The 19,066-nt window shown below is 43.6% G+C and overlaps 1 protein-coding gene across 1 annotated transcript in view; it reads left to right on the forward strand.

Annotated features, from left to right (window-relative positions):
* The window catches only part of LOC145414439 (sialin-like), a 584,044-nt gene that overhangs the window by 306,001 nt on the left and 258,977 nt on the right, over window positions 1-19,066 (forward strand). The window contains exon 7 of the mRNA XM_080283992.1: window positions 16,765-16,863. Within this exon, the coding sequence (XP_080140118.1) occupies window positions 16,765-16,863 (99 nt within the window). The remainder of the gene's footprint in view (window positions 1-16,764; window positions 16,864-19,066) is intronic.

Consider the following 19,066-nt stretch of genomic DNA (forward strand, 5'->3'; position numbering starts at 1 on the left):
CATTTTGTACCATTTGATCTGTTTGCTTTCTCTGGCTGTGAGGAAATCGATACGCTGGTATGTAAATCGGCTGAGTTCCTGATAGTAGTTCAATCGTATGATTGACAAGGTCTGTTCTGCCCATCGGTTCACCGGGTAAGGCAACCACGTTCCTGTACGAGGTCAGAAGGTCGAGGAGTTGTGGCGTATTTTCTGGGAAATCGGTGCAAGTGAGATGTGAGAGCATATCAGGTGAATATGTCGGCACAGATCCTGTAGAGTTAATAGTACATACACCGATTGGCGTACTATCATCAGTCAGAATAGTAGGAATTGAGGAATCCTAGTACACCTTTACGGCCGCTGGGTGTACTAGGAAGTCTCCAATCTTTACACCACTTTTAAGTTTTAGTGCAGCATTTGTGACATTGAGCAAATACAGGTAGCATAAACTGTCCTCTAAGACTGTGCACCACGCTGACTCATAAGGCAAGCCATTCACACAACACGTCTCAGGTAGTGTTAGTACATCCACTCCTTCTTTCGCACCGGCAACACAAACAGAGACTTTGGTGAACTCATGCGGTAACAAAATTGTGCACGTATTCGTTACTGCACATTTTGTCTCTGCGTGTTGAAGATCATTCACACTGTGTGAGGTAGGTAACTGAGACATGTCTGAGTCAGCGACAGTGTTGTTGGGAGAGGAGGTAAGAGCCATTTTCGAAGGCTGAGAGAATGTATCAGTAGACATTGAGGAATTTATGTCCTTGCTCACAGTCAGTAAAGGAATGATCTCTATATTCTCAGATGATGATGGTGGTAGTTCGGGCTGGTCTGGACTTTTTGGTAGTGATAGGGACAGAGGTAACTGAAGGACTGATTTGATCGTAAGAACAGGACGGGGACATTCCATACTGTATACTGGGAATCCAGAAATGTCTACTACCACAGGCAGGTAATAATGCAATGGTGTGTTGTACCATGATGGAGAAACCAATAAGGGCATCTGCGGGATACTGCAAGTCATTAGTGACATGAAAGTCAATTGGGATAGGGGACAAATCTCTGTGTAGTTTGACTTCTAGGGTGACTCTTTCCTTAACCTTAAACTCTGAGCCTTTGACACCACATAGGCGAATGTCTGGTGGGTCTAGGAAACTGACGTGGTTGTGATGTTGAATAATGTGTAAGAAATTGTCAGAGATCAGATTTACTATAGATCCTGTGTCCAAGAAGAATGACGTTGGTATGTCATGACTGCATCTGAGAATGACTAAACCCGAGGATGTTATGGGAACAACATGGCGGATGGGGAGTTGGGTTTCTGGTTCTATGTGATATTGGGCCGATACGGGCGCGGCGCTTCCCCCGACTGGTGGCGGTTGAGGTAACGACATTCCTCAGTGGTGTGAGTCGTGCTGGATTTGTGGTACTTGCACGTAGGACGACGGGAGCGGGAAGGCGTACGCTGTCTGGTTTGGGAGTGAGAACGTCTGTATTTATGGTCGCAACTGGATTCTCGATGTCCAGGATGACCACAGTGCCAGCAAAGAATCGAAGATTGTCTGTTCCGTCGGACGTTAGAGTGATCACAACCTGCGGTAGGAGAACGATGCGTGGCAGGTCTGCCGCGTGTGGTGGGATGGGAGCAAGATTGGTCTGGGGTAGTGGAGGTGTGACAGACTGAGGAGGGCAAGGGTTGGGTGGTGCCCTGACGTGTGTAGTTCGAACCTGTTCTTTCATGAATGGCTTTAGTGACCTGAATAATTTTATCTCCTGGACTGAAACCTATTTCCAAGGCTAGCTCTCGCTGTGTAGGAGTAAGCCAGTGAAGGAATCTCAGGTAACCAATTAAGTCAGCAAAGTTGGTGAGTGAAACCACTGGAACGCCATTTTTGTCTTCTAACCATTTCGTGCCTACCAGTAATTGGAGCATCTCGCTACTAGTTACTTTCATGGTGGTGGCAGCTTCGCGGAGCTTGGCATGTTGCGCCGGGACCCTCAAGTCCTCATCCATTTGGTTTAGGAGATTAATGAAACCCATGAGAGATGCTGTATTTGAATGCTGGCAACAAAGGCTGATGAGTTCCTTACGAAAATCAGCAAAGGTAGTAATGCTATCGAAATGTCCTGCACGGATCGTGGATCCGATGTCCGATTTGCCGTGGTGCAAGTGACCCATGAGGTAAGCTACTTTGAGCGATTCATCGGTAATCTGCCGATTGTGGATATCGGTTTCTACTTCTCTGAGGAAATCATAGACAGACCAAGTTGGGTCCTGGCCAGTAAATTTGGGACGATTGGCATCGTCGAGATAGATAGACTGTGGAGGGGTGGCCATGGCTGGAAGTGTGGAAGTAGCGGAAGGAGAGGAGTGGGAGAGAGAGAAGGTAGTGGTAGTTAAGGGCGAGCAAGACGGGGTATGAAGTGAGGCAGGAGAGTGAACGATAGGGGAAGGAGTAGAGGAAGAAGAAGGGAGTGTAGAGGTAGGGGTAAAGGAAGAGGTATCTGGATTTACGAGTGTAGGATGGGTAGTAAGTGGTTCTGCGGGAAGTGAAACGGGAGTCTCAGGTACAGGTTGGTGGTACTCTTTGCCGTTTCTTAAGTGAGTGATCGTGTTAGAGTCGGCAGACGGTGTATGATCAGGTGACGTTTCCGGGTCGAGAGGGCTGGTGTTAAGCGGTTAATGGAAGATGAGATGAAGGATGAAGATGGATATGTAGGTGGAAATGTATAATATAAAGATGGGAGAATGTAATTCATGAGTAGGTGTGAAAACGAATGAAGGTGAGGGGATGGAGGGTTTAAATAGAAGGCGAAGGAGGAGATAAATAACGTAGGTGAAGATGAAAACGGGGTAATGGAAGTGAGATGGAATATTTACAAAATATCCAATCTGTAGAGAAAATCGAGGATAATCTCTATAGAAAGGTAAGGTATACTATAGTTACACAGTAGAGACGGGATTGACGAGATGTATGACGTGCAGATGTGGCTGGGCGTAGTGGGGCTGGGGCGGGGCAGGGCGGGGCGGCGCTGAATGGACAGCCGGTCGAAGATGAGAGTGGCTGGGGACGAGACTGGAGCGATATGTTGGATGAGTCTTAGAAGATGCAGAACTTCTCGCTGGGCTTAAGTCAAGACGGGAAGAGATGCTCCGATGAGTCACCGGCAGGGAGTTGTGGTCCTAGGAGGCTCACTTAATTCAGACCATATGTGAGGGCAGGGTGTGGCGGTGTCGGGGCCGGTGGTGGGGTTGAGGGCAGATGTTGGTACAATGCAGGTGTAGAGCTGTTGAGTTGCAAATTCAGAGAATGGCGGTGGGCAGACAGTGATAAGTGGCACCGTGGGGGCAGGATTTATGATGAGTTCGGAACAGGTACTGGGAACAGGTGAAACAGGTGCGTAGGTCGGCGATGGTGACACTTGCGGTCAGAAACAAGGTGTGTGGGTGGGGTTGTTTGAGAGATGAGCACTGATGAGAGAAATTGTACACCTAGAGGCACAGCCGGTTATTACACCACGAGAAGCACTGAGGAGGGGTGAGGCTGTGAGATGCGAGATGCGAGACGTCGTGTATCTGTTGGTGTCATTAAATAGTGTAGGAGGCGGTCAGAATCTGATGGTCCGAAACACCGCTGCTACCAAATGTAACTTGCAGTACTTTGGTGTTAGAAACTCCGTGTACAAACAGCTAGTTAAGGAGTTTATTACGAGCTGTGACAAAAATAATCTGCCCTTCTTGAGTGTCCGCTCAGAACTGACGCAGTAACGCCTTCGCCCAGGCTTGGGCTCTGGGAAAGCGTGCTAGGTCAGCAAGATTAGTGGGGGCATGTATGCACTGGGGAGGGGGGGCATATATACATCGCGGGTAGACATATTGTGGGGGGGGGGGTACAGTTGGGGAAAGCCTTTGTTCAGCAGTGGACTTGCAAAGGCTGATGATGATGATGATGATGATGATGATGATGATGATGATATATATATATATATATATATACACACACACACAAAGAGAGAGAGACAGAGACAGAGAAGGAAGATCAGTGTTTGAGGAAGTGAGAGGTGTGTGAGGATAAGTATCTTGGAGGCAGTTTTGGTGTGATCATCCCGTATCCTGGGGCTATAATAATAATAGTGACCACTGCCTACACTAAACATATGGCACTTTATTGTGAACTACCATTGATTATCAAACCCAAGTTCCTCCAGATACACCCCCCCAGAAGTACACAAAATCTGTCTGTCAATATATATATAGTTAGGGTGCTTCCCCCAAAGAAATGGGAAACAATTCATCAGAAAACAAATTGGCTGAGTCAATGGATTGTGGAGCTAATTGTTGAGGAGATGTTACTTGGAGAGGGGGGATTGTGTTGAGACTTTGTTACGATGAGCGCTTAGGTCCATGGCTAGCTAGGGCGGGCTGCCTGCACAGGTTGGAGTGGCTCAGGCAGAATGGGGCCGTCTCATCACTTCCCCCATAGACCACTAGACCCTCCCAGTCCTCCACATCTGTCCCTGCCACTGCTACATGAATCAATCATCACCCTGTATATGCAGCTTACTTATACTGTTAGTCCAGTTTTTCCAGCTGTTCCAGAGAGGTACTGTGCTCATTGGTGTGTGGGAGGAATAAATACCAATATTTGTTCAATACTATACGAAACAATTGTGTAGTACTTGCCCTGAAAAATCACTTTCATTTTCACTTCAACACTTGTTTTCTATGTCGTACAATACAAAACTACTGTATATTACTTTTGCTGAAAAATCACCTCCATTCCGTACTATACGGAACCACTGTATGGTACTTGCTCTAAAACTTCTCCCTTATTTTCACTCCAACACTCGTTTTCTATACTGTACGATACAAAATCAATGTAATATACAGTCGTCCCTTGAAAGAACACTTTAACCCTAACACTAGTTTTCTGTACCATAAAATACAAAACCACAGTACCGTAGCCTACTTGCAGCGAAAGATCACTTTTGACTTTCACTCCAACACCTATTTTCCATAATGCAAGATACAGAATCACTGAACAGTACTTGTTCCCCCAAAATACTTGCACTTTTACTGTAACATTTGTTTTATATACTCATTACCTTCTAATAAATTACTTATAAGGTACTTACTTTTCTAGATTCTCACTTCACTACATGAATGGCACTTATTTCTAGATAGGCTAGTTAGTTTGGTCGTAACATATGCTTCGCCATAACTTTCCTTAGCTTATAATAACTTACGTATAAGAAACTTACTTTTCTAAATTCATAATTCACTACAGGAATGGCACTCATTTCTAAATGGTTATTTTGGTCATCATCATCATCATCATCATCATCCGGACCTCCTTTCCCACCCTACGGCAGGGTGAGGAGTAGCAATGTCCAGACAGTCCAAATCTGCCCAATCCAACTGGCCGCGCTTCCATTCACTCATCATCGAATACGCCAAACATTCACTGATCATTGAATACGCCAAAAACATTCACCACGTTCTGAAGCTTCACATAAAGGTATCCGATAGATTCAATCTGGACGCTGCCACCTTAAAAAGGGGTGCCAAATCCCCGATCATGCACTTCTTCTCACAATATTCATCCAGCCAGCTCTATCTTTTTTCAGTTCCCTTGCTTCTCCGGTTTCCAAACCTCTCTTCCTCTCACACTCATCCACCATATCTCTCCACCTTCTCCTTGGCCTACCTCGCCTCATCCCTCCTTCAGATTCGCTCAGATATACCTTTTTCACCACTCAGTAGTTACCCATTCTCTCTACATGACCACACCATCTCAGTACACTCTCTTCGATTTTGGTGTCCACAGACTTCCTCACTCTACATCTTTCACGAATCACATTATTTCGTATCCTATCCACCCTCTTTATTCCACATACATTTCTCAGCAGTCCCATCTCCACTGCTCTTACTCTTGACTTTTCGTTTTCATGCCACACCATAGTCTCACGTCCATATGTTAATGTTGGCATTAACACTCCTTCATGTAAACCTCTTGCAGCTGCAACACTCAAGCCTCTGTTTCTTATCAAGACCTTCATTGCACCAGCTACCCTTCTTCCTTCTGTTACTCTACTTTCCACTTCTTTTGCACATTTTCCTCTCTTTTCTATCACTGTACTCAGGTATTTGAACTCTTTCACCAATGCCAGTCTCTCTCCATTCACTGTAACATCGCACCGGGAGTTACCTTCTCTCTCAATAACCATCACTTTTACTCTTTTCCACATTTACTCTCAAGGCACGACGCTCATAGACATCAGCAAAACTCTGCACTAACCGACCCAGCTCTTGTCCGGTATTTGCAAGCAGCACTGCATCATCAGCATACAACAGATTTGAGATATTCCATCCATCACCATTCATTACCAACGCCATCCCTCTCTCCATTACTCGTGTTTTTACCTCCCTCTTCACCCCATCCATATATATATTGAACAACTATCGGGACATCACACAACCTTATCTCACACCAACACCGATCGTGAACCATTCATTCACTTAGATGCCCATTAACCCTTACACATGCTTCACTACCATCATAAAAACTCTTGACGGCACCTAGTAGCTTACCATCTACACCGTACATGCGCAAGACTTTCCACAATCCTTCTCTGCCAACTTTGTTGTATGCTTTTTCCAGATCCATGATTGCCATAAACAACTTATTGTCCTTCTCACAAGCCATCTCTGTTATCTGTCTCACTGCAAATATTTGATCCACACATCCTCTGCCACTCCTGAAGCCACCCTGTTCATCACTCGCTAGGACATCTGATATCTCTCTTACTTTCTCAGTAATAATTCTTCCATATACCTTCCCTACCACACTCAATAAACTTATACCACGATAATTCTTGCACTCACTTTGCTCACCTTAATTTTTGTACAGGGGTATAATCACAGCCTTTTTCCACTCTCCTGCCACAGTTTCACTCATCCATGCCTTCTTACATATCTCCAACAAGCACTTCATTCCGCTCTCTCCACTACACTTAATCATCTCTGCATACACCTCATCAACCTCAGCTGCTTTCCCATTTTTCAGCCACTTTACATCATCCTTCACCCGTGTGAGTGTCATGTCTCCTGGCACTGCATTCCTTCTCTGCATACCTCCAAACCAATCATGTTTACATCCGCTCTGCTCTCTCTATTCCCATTCATCAGGCTTTCAAAATATTCTTACCATCTGGTCCTTACTTCATCCCCATGTGTTAATAATCTACCACCTACATCCTTCACACCATCACATTTCTTTCCGCTTTCATATCTTCATTTCTGCACCTCTTTCCAGAATAACTTCGTATTTTCAAAGTAGTTTGCATTTATTTTTCTTCCTAGATAATCATTTACCTCCTTCTTTTTCCACTTCACTAGTCTCTTTACTGTATATGCTTCTTATACAACTGAACCCCTGTCCTGTAACCTCTTTAGCCACTTCCTCCTCTTTTCCTCCACTGCTCTTTTAACCTTATCATCCCACCATGCTGTACCTTTCTTCGTTGTTGTTACTCATGCCACACCACACAATGCTTTAGCATTCCTAACTAAGCAATCCATATATGCATTCCACAGGCTGTCCAGATCCATTTCATTCCAGTTCACTGATTCTAACTTCTCCTCTACTTTCGTCCTGTAATCATCTGCTGTTTCTTTGACCCTCAGCTTCTCAACTTTTAGTCTTTCTCCCTGACTGCTCCTCTCTTTCCTGATCCACCTCACTCCTCTCAGTTTGATCTTCCATACCACAATCATATTATCTGGCAGACTTCCATGTCGTCCTCTCACGGCCCTCGTATCAGCAACCATGCCATCATTGACCTCACCACGAGCACGTGATCAAACAGGCTTCTTTCAACACGATCCCCGTTCTTTCTATACCATGTATATTTATGTGCATCTTTGTGTTTGAAATACGAGTTACAAATGCACACCCTCCTCTCCTGACACATATCCTTTAGTCACTTCTCATCATTATTTTCTTCTGATACTCCATTACAACGCATGATGTTATCCTCAGGACACAACCAACTCTTACATTCATATCACCCGTTATGATCACTTTATAGCTCATGAGCATTTCTCCCACTACTTCATCCAGTTCATCCCAAAACCTGTCTTTCTCACTTCTGTTCTCACGTGGTGCATACACTACAATCACTGCTACTTTCACCTTCTCAAACTTGAACTTGACATACATAGACCTTGAGCTAACACATTTGTAGCCTCTCATTCCACTCTGCCACGCCTCATTCATCAACAAAGAAACACCTTCCTTGCATCTTCCTCGCCCATTCATGACGGATCTTAAACATTTCACAACTTCCCACTCCTCCACTTCGGACCCTTTCATTTTTCTTTCACACAGTGATATCATTGCATATCTTGCACTCTTGAACACATTCACCACTTTCACCCTCTTGCTCTCTTCATTCACACCTCTCACATTCCACATTTAGAGAAGTAGACTGTAGCACCAGTCGAGCAGGGCAGTACTCCCAAGGTGGATGGAAAGCTGATGACAGGGAGAGCTGGAGTTCCCGTTTCATCAGCCCTCGGGACTAGTTCCTGACCATCCCGCTTTGCTGAACGTTTTCAGTGTTTCAGCAACAGAGAGAGTAGGCCAGCATGCTCTCCAATATAAGTTTCTCTAACTGTCAACACCAATTTACATGCACAGTATGCACTACACTTCCTTTTCATGATTTAAAAAAAGGGAAAATGGCACACCTAAACCATGCCTTGGAGTCCCTGGGGGGGGGGGACCATAAATCCCCTGATCTTCCGCGAGCTGCCTGGAACAACTGTCTGACTCACTTCTTCATTTCTGCAACATTCGCAGCCGTTCCTTTAACTTTCTCTCTGTTGACACCACCTCTGCTCCTATAAACCTCACCTTCTCCTCCTTACCAAGACTCAGCTGTCTGAGGCAACTAACAGCAAACCAATTTCTGTATCCTTCTCCTTTCTCTATACTCATTTCAAAGCTGAAAGTGGCACGACCTATCTTGCTCTCATGTTCCTGAACTTGATTCTTCTGAATTTTCTTCTCTCTGGCTTCGGCTCTCCTGTCATTCTCTGACTAAATATATCTGCACTGTTTACTTATCTCCTAATTCTACTATCAAAACTTCTTCGAGTATCTTACTTCTACGATGGAACACATTCTGTCCATTTCTCCTTTCTCTGAAACCTCCATTCTAGGAGATTTCATTGTTCACCACCACCTTTGGCTCTCCTTTCCTTTCACTGATGCACCTAGTGAAGAAGCTTACATCTTTTCTATCCTTAATGACATAGAGCAGCTTGTGCAGCATCCTACCCGTATCCCTTACCACCTTGGAGAGAGCTCCAATATACTTGACCTCCTCCTTACAACTAATCCTTCTGCTTACACTGTTAATCTTTTCTCTCCGTTGGGCTCCTCCGATCACAACCTTATCACCTTAACCTGTCCTATCACTCCGGTATGGACTGTGGACCCTCCATAGAAACATCGTCTGTAGCACTTTGGAGCTGCAGATTGGGAGGCCTTCAGGCAGTACTTTTTTATTTTCCCTGGAATGATTATTGCTTCCATGGCCAGGAGCCATCTGAGTGTGCCTTGCGCATTACGGAGGTTATTCTCTCGGGCAAGGAAGCATACATTCCTTTCTCATATTCTTTGACTAATGCAAGAAAGCCTTGGTGTAATCACGCTTGTTCTAATGCTGTCCGTAACAAGGAGAGGGCATATAAAAGGTACTGGAGCCAACCCACCCCTGATTCAAATCATTTTTAAGTTTCTGCCCGGAATCTTGCAAAGTCTCTTCTTCGCTCTGCTAAAAATAATTTTATCCGTACTTATTGCTCTCAACTCTCCAACTCGAATTCTTCCCACTCCTTCTGGCACCTTGCCAAAAACCATTCTAACAACTTTATCTCATCATCCTTCCCTCCTCTTTTCTACTCTGATGGTTCTGTAGCTATTTCTTCTACTGATACAGCAGATATCTTTTCTCAGACTTTCTCCTCCAATTTCATCTTAGATGATTCCTGTGCTGTTCCTTCATCACTTCCCCCCTCTGACTTCCTCATGGCTGACATTAAAATTTTCTGCTGTCACTGGCCTCATTACTAACAAGGCATATGTGCATGATGGAGTCCCTCCTGTTGTCCTCAAGAACTGCTTACACCCAGCCTAGGTAAACTGTTTCGCCTTTGTCTTTCAACTTGTACCTTTCTTTCTTGCTGGATGTTTGCTTTCATTCAGCCAGTCCCAAAAAAGGGTGACTATTCCCAGCCCTCTAACTATCGTCCAATTGCTTTAACATCCTGTGTCTCAAAAGTTTTTGAGTCTATTCTTAACAGAAAAATTGTAAAGCATCTCTCCTATCACAACCTTCTTTCTGATCATCAATCTGGGTTCCGTCAGCGATGCTCCACTGGCGATCTTCTCACCTACCTTTCAGACTCCTGGTCATCCTCCTTTTGGGACTTTGGTGAAAGCTTTGCCATTGCACTTGACATCTAAAAAGCTTTTGATCGAGTCTGGCATAAATCTTTAATTTCCAAACTGCCCTCTTACTGTTTCTATCCTTCTATCTATGCCTTCATCTATAGCTTCCTCCATGGTCATTCCATAGCTGCTGTCGTAGACGGCCATCGTTCTTCTCCTAGATCTGTCAACAGTGGTGTTCCTCAGGGCTCTCTCCTATCACCAACTCTCTTCCTTTTACTCAACAATGTTCTTCTAAGCTGTACATCTAATCCTATCGACTCGTACGCTGATGATACCTCCCTTCACCTTTCCATTCGATTTCCACAGCGTCCATCTCAGCAGTTACTTCAACAAACAAGAGATGAGGCTATGGCTCACCTAATGTCTGATTTGGCTCGTATCTCTGACTAAGGTAAAAATAATCTTGTTTTTAATGCATCAAAGACTCAGTTTTTACACCTATCAACCCGTCAAAATCTTCCACAGGAGTACCCACTAATGTTTAATAATATCCAGCTCAATACTGCATCATCCTTGAGCATGTTCGAGGTTTCATTCACCCGGGACTTATCTTGGAAAGATCATATTGCATCTCTTGTAAAATCTGCTTCCAAGAGATTGGGTGTGCTAAGCCGACTCCATTCCTTCTTTACCCCTGCACAGTTGTTGACTTTATGCAAGGGTTTTATTCGCCCCTGTGTAGAGTACAACTCTCATATGTGGGGAGGCTCCCCACATATAGCTCTTCTCAACTAGGTGGAGTCAAAGACTTTTTGTCTCATCAACTTTCCTCCTCTTACTAGCTCCCTTCAACCTCTGTCTCTTTGCTGCACTGTTGCCTCTTTATCTCTTTTCTATCGCTACGTCAATGGTTGCTGCACCTCTTAACTGTCTGCTTGCATCCCTCCACATCTACGACAGATGTGTAGCACCTGTCTGCAACAAACTCTCACCCCTTTTCTTTCCAACTCTCTAATGCAAGAGTTAACTGTTACTCCCAGTCCTTCATTTATGCAACAGGTCAACTCTGGAACTGTCTCCCTCTGTCTATATTTCCTACTTCCTATGATCTCCAGTCTTGCAAACACAGTGTGTCCAGGCATCTCAAAATGAATTGATCTTGACTTTGGCTCTCTTTTGTATTTTTTTTTTTTCTTGGAAGGAACTGTTATGCGGGCTTAGCCTTTGGTTGTTTCTTCCTTGCAAAAAAAAAAAAGGCCATGTGAATTTGCCCATTTTGTTGGGGCCCTGGGCAGCTATTGGGCCCGTCGAGGCTCTCTGAAACAAGTGCCATGATTAAGTGATTTTGGATTGGGGAATCTGGGGGACACTTAACCTTGCCAAAAACCCCGGTTATATGGTTACCACCCAGCGTAGCAAATGGTTTCCTGGGTACAGGAAACCATTTGGCATGTCACTCAGTGTAGAGATCATATGGCATCTCTACATTGAGTGAGTGGATAATGGGCACCCCCAGCCACAAAACTTTGGAGTAGACTGTAGCACCAGTCGAGCAGGGCAGTACTCCCGAGGTGGATGGAAAGCTGATGACGGAGTGCTGGAGCTCCCGTTTCATCAGCCCTCAGGACTAGTTCCTGACCATCCCCCTTTGCTGAACTTTTTTAGTGTCTCAGTTACACAGAGAGTAGGCCAGCATGCTCTCCAGTACAAATTTCTCTAACTATCTACACCAAACTACATGCACAGTACACACTACACTTCCTATTCAAAATTCACTAAAATGGCGTCTCATCACCAAGCCTCAGAGTCCCCAGGGGGGGGGGACCATAAATGTCCCCACCATCCGCCCCTCTCCCGGTGATGACTCGAGGTGCCTGGAACCACTGTCTGACCTTCTTCTTCTTCATTTCTGCAACATTCGCGGCCTTTCCTTTAACTTTTGCTCTATTGAGCACCACCTCTCCTCCTCTAAACCTCACCTTCTTTTTCTAACTGAGACTCAGCTGTCTGAGGCAACTGACAGCAAACCCTTTTCTGTATCCTCCTACTTTCTCTATACTCATTTCAAAGCCAAAGGTGGCTGTTGTGTATGTATACACAACGACTTATCTTGCTCTCGTGTTCCTGAACTTGATTTTTCTGAATTCTCTACACTCTGGCTTCGGCTTTCCTGTCATTCTCTGACTAAATATATCTGTGCTGTTTACTTATCCCCTAATTCTACTGACTATCAAAAATTCTTCGACTATCTTACTTCTACGATGGAACACATTCTATCCATTTCTTCTTTCTCTGAAATCTCCATTCTAGGAGATTTCAATGTTCACCACCACCTTTGGTTCTTCTCTCCTTTCACTGATCCACCTGGTGAACAAGCCTACATCTTTTCTATCCTTAATGACCTAGAGCAGCTTGTACAGCACCCTACCCGTATCCCTGACCGCCCTGGAGAGAGCTCCAACATACTTGACCTCTTCCTCACAACTAATCCTTCTGCTTACTCTGTTAATCTTTTCTCTCCGTTGGGTTCCTCCGATCACAACCTTATTACCTTAACCTGTCCTATCACTCCAGTACAGCCTGTGGACCCTCCAGGGAAACGTCGTCTGTGGCTTTTTGGTGCCGCGGACTGGGAGGCCCTCAGGCAGTACCTCTTTGATTTTCCCTGGAATGATTATTGCTTCCATGGCCGTGAGCCATCTGAGTGTGCCTTGCGCATTACGGAGGTTATTCTCTCGGGCATGGAAGCATATATTCCATTCTCATATCCTTTGACTAACGCAAGAAAGCCTTGGTTTAATCACGCTTGTTCTAATGCTGTCTGCAACAAGGAGAGGGCTTACAAAAGGTACTGGAGCCAACCCACCCCTGAATCACATCATCTTTACTTTTCTGCCCGGAATCGTGCTAAGTCTGTTCTTCGCTCTACTGAAAATAATTTCATCCATACTAAATGCTCTCAACTCTCCAACTCGAATTCTTCCCGCTCCTTCTGGCACCTTGCCAAAAATCTTTCTAACAACTTTACCTCATCATCCTTCCCTCCTCTTTTCAACTCTGATGGTTCTGTAGCTATTTCTTCTACTGATAAAGCAGATCTCTTCGCACAGACTTTCTCCTCCAATTCCACCTTAGACGATTCCGGTGCTGTTCCTCCATCACTTCCCCCCTCTGACTTCCTCATGGCTGACGTTAAAATTTCTTCAGCAGATGTATTTTCTGCCATCACTGGCCTCAGTACTAACAAGGCATATGGGCCTGATGGGGTCCCTCCTGTTGTTCTCAAGAACTGTGCTACTGTGCATACTCCCTTCCTAGGCAAACTCTTTCGCCTTTGTCTGTCAACTTGTACCTTTCCTTCTTGCTGGAAGTTTGCTCTCATTCAGCCAGTCTCAAAGAAGGGTGACAACTCCCAACCCTCCAACTATCGTCCAATTGCTTTAACGTCCTTTATTTCAAAAGTTTTCGAGTCAATTCTCAATAGAAAAATTTTAAGGCATCTTTCCTATCACAACCTTCTTTCCGATCGTCAGTACAGGTTCCGTCAGGGACGCTCCACTGACGATCTTCTCACCTACCTTTCAGACTCCTGGTCATCCTTCTTTCAGGACTTTGGTGAACGCTTTGCCATTGCACTTGACATCTCAAAGGCTATCGATCGAGTCTGGCATAAATCTTTAATTTCTAAACTGCCCTCCTACGGTTTCTATCCTTCTATCTGTGCCTTCATCACTAGCTTCCATTCTGGTCGTTCTATAGCCTCTGTTGTAGACGGCCATCGTTCTTCTCCTAGATCTATCAACAGTGGTGTTCCTCAGGGCTCTGTCCTATCACCAACTCTCTTCCTTTTATTCATCAATGATCTTCTAAGCTGTACATCTAACCCTATCCACTCATACGCTAATGACTCCACCCTTCACCTTTCCATTCAGTTCCCGCAACGCCCATCTCAACAGTTACTTCAAGAAACAAGGGATGAGGCTATGGCACACCTAATGTCTGACTTAGCTCGTATCTCTGACTGGGGTAAAAATAATATGGTTGTTTTCAATGCATCTAAGACTCGGTACTTACACCTATCAACCCGACAAAATCTTCCACAGGTATACCCACTAATGTTTAATAATATCCAGCTTAATCCTGCACCATCCGTGAACATGCTTGGGGTTTCATTTATTCGGGACTTATCTTGGAAAGATCATATTACGTCTCTTGTAAAATCTGCTTCCAAGAGATTGGGTGTACTAAGCCGACTCCGCTCTTTCTTTACCCCTGCACAATTGTCGACTCTATACAGGGGTTTTATCCGCCCCTGTGTGGAGTACAACTCTCATGCGTGGGGAGGCTCCCCACATACAGCTCTTCTTAATAGGGTGGAGTCAAAGGCTTTTCGTCTCATTAACTCTCCTCCTCTTACTGACTCCCTTCAACCTCTGTCTCTTCGCCGCACTGTTGCATCTTTATCTCTTTTCTATCGCTACTTTAATGGTCACTGCTCCTCTGAACTGTCTGCTTGCATTCCTCCACCTCTACGATGGGCGCCTAGCACCCGTCTGGCAGCAAACTCTCATCCCTTTTCTGTCCAGCTTTCTAATGCAAGAGTTAACCGTTACTCCCAGTCTTTCATTTATGCAACAGGTCATCTCTGGAACTGTCTTCTTCTGTATGTATTTCCTGCTGCCTATGATCTCCAGTCTTTCAAACGCAGTGTGTCCAGGCATCTCAAAATGATCAGATCTTGAATTTGGCTCCCTATTGTATTTTGTTTTCTCTTGGAGGGAACTGTTACTGCAGGCTCATGGCCTTTGGTTCCTTCTTCCTCGCATAAAAAAAAAAATTTCACTAAGTTTCAACACTGTAGTTTACCTTACCTTTCACCGTTTACGAACATTACCTTTTTTTCCTACAATCTTAGTTCACATGATGAATGTCATTTCTTACTTTAATAAGAAAAAAAATAAATAAATGCTCATTCTCTTCAGTGATATTTTCCCCATTTTTATATACCACGTTTTTTTTTTTTTTTTTTAATTTCTGTGTACACATTTACAATTCAATTACTTCTCTACACACCCACGAAGCACCAGGCTGGGGTGATATGGGTGGTGGTGAGATGGTGATGATGCATGGGCACCACGAAGGAAGCTGAATGGCCGTAATGGAGTGTTTATGTTGCTTGTGACTTCTGGTTGCCTGACCCTCGTCCTCGAGTCCAAACACCTCAGAAGATTTTACCGAGGCATCAGAAGGGTAGGGGAACTCCTCGGTCTCCAGAAAGAAATCAGGGTCACTCTTGAGTGGTGGCAAGGAGGTGGCATGAAAGGGCACCTGGGGCACGTCACTCTCTACATGCTAACTTCTGTCCACCGGCATCGCCTCCTTATTCGACAATGACAGCACTGTCACTTTTAATTCCCTCCTACTCGCACTTTCACTCAACCTCTTCCTTGCACGAGTGAGCAGCTTGGGAGGGTTGTAGGTGGCAGGGGCTTGCTGGGCGACAGCAGCAGTAAGTGAACTGGATGATGGGAAATTAGAGCGCATCATTCTTAACCCTTGTGTTCCATGCGGTAGACTGGCAATGATGTCTAACTACCTTCCCTTTGTTTGTGTGGTGCATTGGTGACAAAGGAAAATGGAAGTGGTCCCTTAAACTGTGGCAGGAAATGTAAACTGACTATATCCGTCAGCTAGGGTTCCTGGACGCTTGATTTATGGCAGACATTGGCGTCATACAGACAATCGAGGTTAAGAGAACAAACAGGGGAGATTGGACTGCTGGAGAATGTGAGTGAGCAGTTTAACTAGAATTAGGTTAGGGGTGGAGGAAGAGGGAGGGAAGGAGAAAATGAGGGAGGATATATGCAGAAAGACTGGTCAGGAGCAAAATGGTAATATGCTGAGTTGAGAGTGGGATTTGTTAAGATGAAAGTCGAATATATAAATATATAACGAAGAAGTGGGATGTAGTAAGGGATAAATTGCGTTACTATGGCAGATTTTTGAAAACTGCAGTGATGGATGGCAGCTGATTCAGACCAAGTTTTATGTTAAGGAAGGTAGTGAGGATGAGAATGAGGAAGGTGAATACAGAAGGGAAGGCTGTATAAAACTCGTTATGTCTGGTAAGGTAATCCTTAGACTCTAGTTTTTGACATTCAGTTTGGTTAGGTATCATGAAATGAGGAGATACTGAGTTTGGCTTTCAGTACTTAACTTTCTTTGGCATAAACTTATACCATAGGCACGCGGCCTTTGATTTATTCCTTTTTTGCAGCTATTATCTCCCAACCAATACCACTTTTCTTACTGACAGAATCAGCCAGGAGGAGTTGGCGTACATCAAGGACTCTCTGGAGAGCATGAGTGGGCAGAGTCAGGGCAAGAGGCCGGTGCCTTGGCTGCGAATGGCTAGGTGGGTGATTGATACACCCATGCGGGCAAAAGTCTGGCAGGTGTAATGCTTTGCTTGGTGATATTGTGTGTTCTTACCCAATTGTTCTTACCTAGTTGTAACTTTACAGGAATGAGTCAAGCTCGTACTGCCCCGTGTCTTAAACCATTTTCATCATACATCCCCTTAAATTTATGAATTGTTTTGGCACACACTATTTCATTCGGTAGTCATTCCACAGATCAATTGCCCTATTTGGGAAACTAAATTTCCTCGTCTTTATCATCTCTCTTTTTATGCAGTTTTTTGCGGTGTCCTCTTGCTGATGCTTCCCCATGGGTTATTTATTCATTTACTGTATGTCTGTTTTCTCCTTCCTTGTTATGCATTTATATAGCATAATCATGTCTCCTCTTTTGCTTCTCTTCTGTAGTGTTGGCAGATTCAGTTTTTCTAGCTTTTTTTCATAGCTTAGATCACTTAAGTTTGGTACCTATCTTGTAGTGGCTCTTTGAACTTTTTCAATCTTATCTATGTGTTTTTTGAGATGAGGATTCCAGACTACTGATAAATACTCCAGGGTTGATCTGATGAACGATGTTATTAACTTTCTCAACATGTCTTCATTTATATATGTGAATGCTATTCTCATACTTGCAAGCAGTGTATACATGTTCTGTACCTTCTCACTGATGTGGTCAGCGAGAGATAGTCTGTTATTGAGATCACACCTAGGTCCTTCTCTCTTTCTGATGTGTGGAGGGTTTTATTTCCTACCTTATAATCCCAATCTGGTCTTTTCCCACTTTTACCAAACATGATTACATGACACTTGTCCACACTGATTTCCATTTGCCATGTATTACCCCATTCATGAAGTTTATTTAATTCTTCTTGTAGCTCTTTACAAGAATCTGTGTTAGTAATTCTCCTTTGTATTTTTGCATCATCAGCAAACATATTTAGATAGATTTCATTTCCAGTGTTACTATCAATGTGATTTATATACACTAAAAACATAATTGGTGCCAGTACTGAGCCCTGTGGAACGCCGCTAGTCACTTCCCTCAATGATGAGTAATTTCCTCTTAGTACTGTTCTCATTTCCCTTTTTCTGAGAAAATCTTGCATCCAACAGTACAGTTTGCCTTGGATTCCTCCTTGATAGTACAGTTTCCATAAAAGTCCTTGGTGCAGTATTCTGTCATACGGTTTCTTGAAATCAAGATGGATATTGTCCACCCACCCTTCTCTTTTCTGTGATGTTTCTGCAACTCTGTCATAGTAGCTTAATAGATTAGTAACACATGGTTTTCCAGTTCTGAAACCAAATTGCCTTTCTGTTATCATATTGTGTTCTTCTAAATGATTTACCCAAACTCTGCTTATCAGCTTTTCCAGTATCTTACAACACTGGTTCGTGATACTGGGCGGTAGTTGAGTGGATTTTGTCTATTCCCTTTCTTGAATAAGAGAACAATGTTTGATTTCTTCCAAATATCAGGTAGCTTACCTTGACTCAAAGATTCCTTGAATATTAAAGATAATGGTCTACTTAGCTCTTTTGTCCATTCATGTAGCACCCAACATGAAAATTCGTCAGGACCATTTGCTTTTTCTTTGCCTAATTTACTTAACTCCTCCTGTATTTCTTTTTGTGATATTTGTATATCCGGTAATATGTTTGGGCATGCATGTTCCATATCATCCCTCTCAAAATTGTTTTCTTCTGTAGAAACTGAATGGAAATTCTTATTTAGTGCTTCACAAATATCCTTCTCTTGTGTATAGATGATCCCTTCATTCAAAATGGATTGTGTTTTATCTTTTGCTTTGGTTTTGCTTTGGACGTAGCAGGAAAATGGCTTCATTTGATCACTACGTTTGTTTATGATTACCTCAAACTGTTATTCAGCTTCTCTCCTTATTCTTGTATATTCGTTCTTGCCTGTTTATAGTAGTTATATGTCCTGTCACTATTATGTCTTCTGTATCTATTCCACAACAAGTCTCTTTTTTCTTTTGATTTTTTTACATTCTTTATTAAACCATTTATTTTCTTTTCTGCTTCTTTATGCTGGGGGATGTAAGTTTGGACTCCTATTTCATAAAGTTCACAGAAATTTCTGTATATAACATTTAAATCTTGTCCTGTAAGCTCTTTTTCCCAATCTATTTCCAAGAAGTATTTGTTTATGTCAAGATAGTTGCCCTTTTTGTAATT

Source organism: Coenobita brevimanus, chromosome 99, assembly GCF_032717465.1.
Source record: "Coenobita brevimanus isolate Jiangsu-jjx chromosome 99, ASM3271746v2, whole genome shotgun sequence".
In the NCBI taxonomy this organism is placed as follows: Eukaryota; Metazoa; Arthropoda; class Malacostraca; order Decapoda; family Coenobitidae; genus Coenobita; species Coenobita brevimanus.